The sequence below is a fragment of the Armigeres subalbatus genome, chromosome 1 (genome assembly GCF_024139115.2).
Source record: "Armigeres subalbatus isolate Guangzhou_Male chromosome 1, GZ_Asu_2, whole genome shotgun sequence".
Taxonomy (NCBI): domain Eukaryota; kingdom Metazoa; phylum Arthropoda; class Insecta; order Diptera; family Culicidae; genus Armigeres; species Armigeres subalbatus.
In genome coordinates, this window is record NC_085139.1 from 212,380,513 (window position 1) to 212,386,263 (window position 5,751).

Below are 5,751 nucleotides of genomic sequence, written 5' to 3' on the forward strand. Positions count from 1 at the left end.
ATCCAGTCTAAAACCAGGTCCAGGTTCAGTCCAGAGTCGGTTCAGATACAAGTCAGTCAGAGTCCAGATCGAGATCCAGTTACCAGATCCAGTCCAGATATAGAGTCAGGTCAAGATCCAGTCCAGATCTAGTCCGGCTCAGGTTTAAGTCGAGTCAGTCCAGATCCAGGTCAGGTCGACCCCAGGTCCTGTCCAGGTCAGTCCATGTCCAGTCCAGATCTAGTCAGATCCATTGGAGTTCAGTTAAAATCCAGTCAGATAAGGTCCAGATCTAGTCCAGATCCGTTTCCAGAGTATAGTCCAGGTGTGATCCAGGTCCAGTCCAGGTGCGGTGCAGATCAGTCCAAGTCCTGTCCAGATCCAGTCCAGATCGGTTTAGATCCAGTCAGATCCAGTCCAGATCCAGTCAGGTCAGTCCAGATCCAGTCGATCGGTCAGATCAGTCCAGATCAGTCCAGATCAGTCCAGGTCAGTCCAGGTCCAGTCCAGATCAGTCCAGAGTCCAGTCCAGATCCAGTCCAGTCAGTCCAGATCCAGTCCAGATCAGTCAGTCCAGTCGAGTCAGTCCAGGTCCAGTCAGATCCAGTCCAGGTCCAGTCCAGATCCAGTCAGGTCAGTCCAGGTTCAGTCAGGTTCAGATCCAGAAATGGCCAGTCCAGATCCAGTTTCAAGTCAGTCCAGGTCCAGTCCAGGTCCAGTCCAGGAGTCAGTCCAGATCCAGTCCAGTCAGATCCAGATCAGATCCAGATCCAGTTCGATCGGTTCAGGGCCAGTTTCAGACCAGTCCAGGTCGGTCCAGGTCAGTCCAGATCAGGTCCAGGTCAGTTCAGGTCCGTTTCCAGGTCAGGCCAGGTCAGGTCAGTCCGGATCATTGTCCAGATCAGGTTCCAGATCCGGTTTAAGTCAGTCAGATCAAGGGACAGATCCAGAAACAGATCCAGGTTCAGTCCGTCTAGAGTCATGTCCAGGTTCAGTCCAGATCGGTTCCAGGTCAGATCCGTTCCAGATCCAGTCAGGCCTGATCCAGGTTCGGTCAGGTTCAGTCCAGATCCAGTCAAGGGTATAGTCCAGTCCATTCCAGATCAGTTCAAGGTCTAGTTCAGATCCAGTCTAAGTCGATCTAAAGACCAGGTCCAGATTCAGTCAGGTCAGTTCAGATACAAGTCAGTCCAGGTCCAGGTCGGATCCGATTGCAAGTCCAGTCAGAGGTATGAGTCAGGTCAAGATCCAGTCCAGAGTCTAGTCCGGCTCAGGTTTAAGTCGAGTCCAGTCCAGGTCAGTCCAGATCCAGCCCCAGGTCCAGTCCAGGTCCAGTCCATGTCCAGTCCAGGTCTGATCCAGATCGGCCCAGGTTCGGTTAGATCCAGTCAGATGAGTCCAAGATCTAGTCCAGATCCGTTTCCAGATATAGTCCAGATGTGATCCAGGTCCAGTCCAGATGCGGTGCCAAGTCCAGTCCAGATCCTGTCCAGATCCAGTCCAGGTCGGTTTAAGTCAGTCAGGTCCAGTCAGATCAGTCCAGATCCAGTCAGATCCAGTCCAGGTCAGTCCAGGTCCAGATCCAGATCGAGTCAGGTCAGTCAGATCCGGTCAGATCCAGGTCCAGTCCAGTCAGTCAGATCCAGTCAGATCCAGTCCAGATCCAGTCCAAAGTCAGTCCAGATCCAGTCCAGATCAGTCCATCCAGTCCAGATCCAGTCAGATCCAGTCCAGATCCAGTCAGGTCAGATCCAGTCCAAGTCCAGTCCGATCAGTCCAGGTCGATCCAGTCAGGTTCAGTCCAGATCCAGTCCAGTTCAGATCAAAGCCAGTCCAGGTCAGTTCAGATCCAGTCCAGTCCAGTCCAAGTCAGTCCAGATCCAGTCCAGGTCCAGTCCAAGTCAGGTCAGGTCAGGTCAAGATCCAGTTCAGGTCCAGTTTCCAGACCAGTTCAAAGCCAGTCCAAGATCAGTCCAGATCCAGTCCAGATCAGGTCCAGGTCAGTTCAGATCCGTTTCCAGATCAGGCCAGATCCAGATCCAGTCGGATCGTTGTACAGATCAGGTTCAGATCAGTTTAGATCCAGTCCAGATCAGGAACAGATCCAGAACCAGGTCCAGGTTCAGTCCATCTAAATCATGTCCAGATTCAGTCAGATCAGTTCAGATCAGGTCGGCCCCAGGTCAGTCAGGTCCAGTCATGTCAGTCCAGGTCTAGTCAGATCGGCCCCAGGTTCAGTTAAGATCCAGTCAGATATAGTCCAGATGTGATCCAGATCCAGTCCAGATGCGGTACAGATCCAGTCAGATCCTGTCCAGATCAGTCCAGGTCGAGTTTGAGTCCAGTCCAGATCCAGTCAAGTCAGTCCAGATCCAGTCCAGATCAGTCCAGATCCAGTCCAGATCAGTCCAGATCCAGTCCAGATCCAGTCCAAGTCAGTCCAGGTCGGTCAGATCCAGTCCAGGTCCAGTCCAGATCAGTCCAGATCAGTCCAGATCAGTCAAGATCCAGTCCAGGTCCAGTCAAGGTCAGTCCAGATCAGTCCAGATCCAGTCCAGGTCAGGTCAGTCCAGAGTCAATGCCAGATCCAGTCCAGGTCCAGTCAGATCCATCCAGGTCAATCCAGATCCAGTACAAATTCGGTCCAAATCCAGTCCAGATCAGTCAGGTCAGTCCAGATCCAGTCCAGGTTCAGATCCAGTCTAAGTTTGTTTCCAGTCCAAATCCAGTCAAATCAGTCAAATCAATCCAAATCCAATCCAAATCCAATCCAAATCCAATCCAAATCCAATCGAAATCCAATCGAAATCCAATCCAAATCCAATCAAAATCCAAACCAAATCCAATCCAATCCAAATCCTATACAAATTTAATCCAAATCCAATCCATTTCAAATGCAACCCAAATTCAAATCGATTTCAAATCCCAAACCAGAGTTATTCCAAATCCAATCAAAATCTTTTCCATTCCATTCCAAATCCAAACCGAATCCTATCTAAATAATAGAATTTCTAATCCAATCTAAAACTAATTAAAACCCATCCAAATATCTTTTCCTTGCAGCTCTGTAGATGCGAAGCATCCAAAGCCATCTGGTAGCAAACAAAGAGTCTCAATCCCGTCTCGAAAAGCTTTCACCGATTCTTCTAGAAGCTACTCGACATTTTCTTCGCGATAGTGCGATACACATTCACTCCCACCGCAAACGCAGTTTAGTATCGCAACCGACTACCAGTCGTCAGTACGCTTCGATTGAGTGCAAAACTGTCCATGCTGAGTTGTCGTCACTTTGTCTGATCCCTGTCGGTATTCGTTCGTGATTGGATTGTTTGGAGTTGAACCAGTTGAGCGCTATGTCCTGGGAAAGTCTACCGTTGGAGCTGTACGAACATATCTTCAAAAATCTTAGCTTTTGGGACCGAAAACCATTGTCGTTGGTGTGTCGTCGGTGGAATCAGGTCGTCTTTTCACGCTCGCTATGTCGCCAACTGTGCATCGAATTAAGTCGCGGCGACTGGGGACCCAGTGGAGGCAAGGAACAGGTGGTCCTGGTAGATGAGGCGGTGGTAAAAGAGAGTGACCGTGACTATCGTGTGGCATATGTGAAGTGGTGTACGGATTCGGGACCGGAAGTGTTGCGTTCAATAAGTCGGTTACTGAGAAAACTTGAAGGAAAATGCTTACTGGAGGGACTTATTATCGATGCACCCCTCGGGCAAATGATGTCCGATTTTTTGCATACGCATGGAGAGCTGCTAACGCGCATTCGAAAACTTCAAGTCTCAACTGAAACGATAGATAACAGACTTTTGATGGAACGATGTGTATTGAAAATGGGTCAATTAGAAACGCTATTCTGGAGGGAGGTTTCATCGCACGATTTTCTGCAGAACGAAAGTCCGTTGATAGTAATAGAAGCACCCAAACTACATTCTGCGGTCGTGAAATTCGGTGACTCTGATTCAGGAAGAGGGGCCGTTTGGCACAGCAGCGTTATGGAACTGCGTGATAGTGCATGTTTGAAAGCCCTGAAAGTTCACCTCCATCAAAGAATGTGGAATCGTTTTTTCGAACAGAAGTTGGAAACCTTGGAGCATCTGACGATTGCTCATAAGACGCAGGATCTTGGATCTCGAGACTGGAGCGCTATGTTTCGCAATATGCCAAATTTGAAGTCAATTCAAATGTGGGAAGCTAATGATGCTATTTTGGAGGCAATAAATCTACATTGTCGAAAGCTACGCGTACTTTTACTAGAGAATGCAGACATAATAGGATTCCTATTAGAAGACAGACAATTTCCTTTACTCGAGCACCTCCGATTGGAAACAGCCAAAATTCAATCCAATAAGACTCTCCAACTACCCATCCTGAAGCATCTCGAGTGGTTTAATGTTGTGAATCAGAATAACCAGACATTGACTTTGGCCGCACCAATGCTACGAACTATTCGACAGTCGAGAAACGGCGCTTCTGATTTTACACTGAGCTGTAAACCACCATTAGAAAAGCTTCAACTTGATCTTTACGCATCGGATATCCCGGGACACTTTTTCCAACCATTCCCGAACATGCAAGAACTCAGCATTCGCGTTAGCTCCGCTAGGCCTGACTTGGATCGAATGATTCCCTACTTCCGCAGCATTAAAGAGTTTACGCTCATAGCATACAATGCCCCACTACAATGCGATCAAATGCTAAATGAGATCTTCAAAAACTGCAATGATGTCAAAGCAATGACATTGTGTGGCTTCAACCCAAACCTGGAACTGTCCTTCCCGGTGTTTGCACAGATCTTTCGTAATCGAAATTTGAAGGTATTTCACTTTAGTAGTAGATTATGTAACCAAGCAATAACTCTGTGATCATTTCAGTCACTGAAAATGTTCGGATTGACCATAACGGGGAAGTCGTTCCCGCTACAGCTACCACCAGAGCTGGAAACTTTCGAGCTGCGCCACGTCAAGGTGATGGACGTTGCATTCGGGGCATACGTGTTTTCTCCGGACGAACCACATCGGGTCATTTGTATCAAGAGTGAAAATTGTTGCAGCTACTCGTCTAAGGATTGTGATTGATTGCCACGAAGGCTGAATTGTCGTGTATTCAACAACAGGCTGTTATTTCTTAATCATAATATTTATAAATCTCTTTTATGTATACAAACATTTATCGCTACAAAATGTGTGAACCAATACAAAAGCGAAATGTACCAACAAAGAGTGTGTGTGAGTCATTTCAAAGCTTTCATTCAAACATAGTACTGGTTACGACCGGCAGATGGATTCACATAATGCAATAGCTGTTTACACTTTATCTGTATCTTGCTTCATCGCAATCTCGATATTGGGATCCGTATGTAGGAAATGGTTTTTAAAGGAATATAAGCCATCTGATACAGATTTAAATCAGGTTTTTCCCTTACTAAATGTTATGTCACTTTACATATGAAAATCAGATCGTTGAAAGAATGATATTACATTTGTTATTTTTTCTCTTTTTTTAAAGTTTTTTTTAATAAAAAAGTAACCAAAATATGAATAAGTCTTTTATTTGATAACAACCACCCATGTTCTTGTTTACGATATTTTCGAACGAATGCAATATTCCACAGAACCGGTCCGAGGAACACCCGCTGACACTCGATCGACTTATAATACGGATACGGATACGGATACGACGGATAATCTGGAACTCTCAATCGGTGCAGAGAATCAGCAATAGCTGCCCAGCTAGCGTTATTAAACGCACTTTTTACATCAAGTGTAATCA

At 46.5% G+C, this 5,751-nt stretch overlaps 1 protein-coding gene across 1 annotated transcript; it reads left to right on the plus strand.

Annotated features, from left to right (window-relative positions):
* The first annotated feature begins 3,106 nt into the window (after positions 1-3,106).
* Positions 3,107-5,447, plus strand: LOC134210626 (uncharacterized). The gene is made up of 2 exons (XM_062686773.1): positions 3,107-4,796; positions 4,854-5,447. The coding sequence occupies exons 1-2, from the start codon at positions 3,333-3,335 to the stop codon at positions 5,055-5,057; spliced, it is 1,668 nt and encodes a 555-aa protein (XP_062542757.1). The 5' UTR covers positions 3,107-3,332; the 3' UTR covers positions 5,058-5,447.
* The last annotated feature ends 304 nt before the right edge of the window (positions 5,448-5,751 follow it).

What these genes read in the sequence shown, in the direction of transcription:
- LOC134210626 (XM_062686773.1), top strand. Translation starts at nt 3,333, where the DNA reads ATGTCCTGGGAAAGTCTACCGTTGGAGCTGTACGAACATATCTTCAAA. An exon ending in TTCGTAATCGAAATTTGAAG is followed by an intron (nt 4,797 to 4,853) that starts GTATTTCACTTT and finishes TGATCATTTCAG; the next exon opens with TCACTGAAAATGTTCGGATT.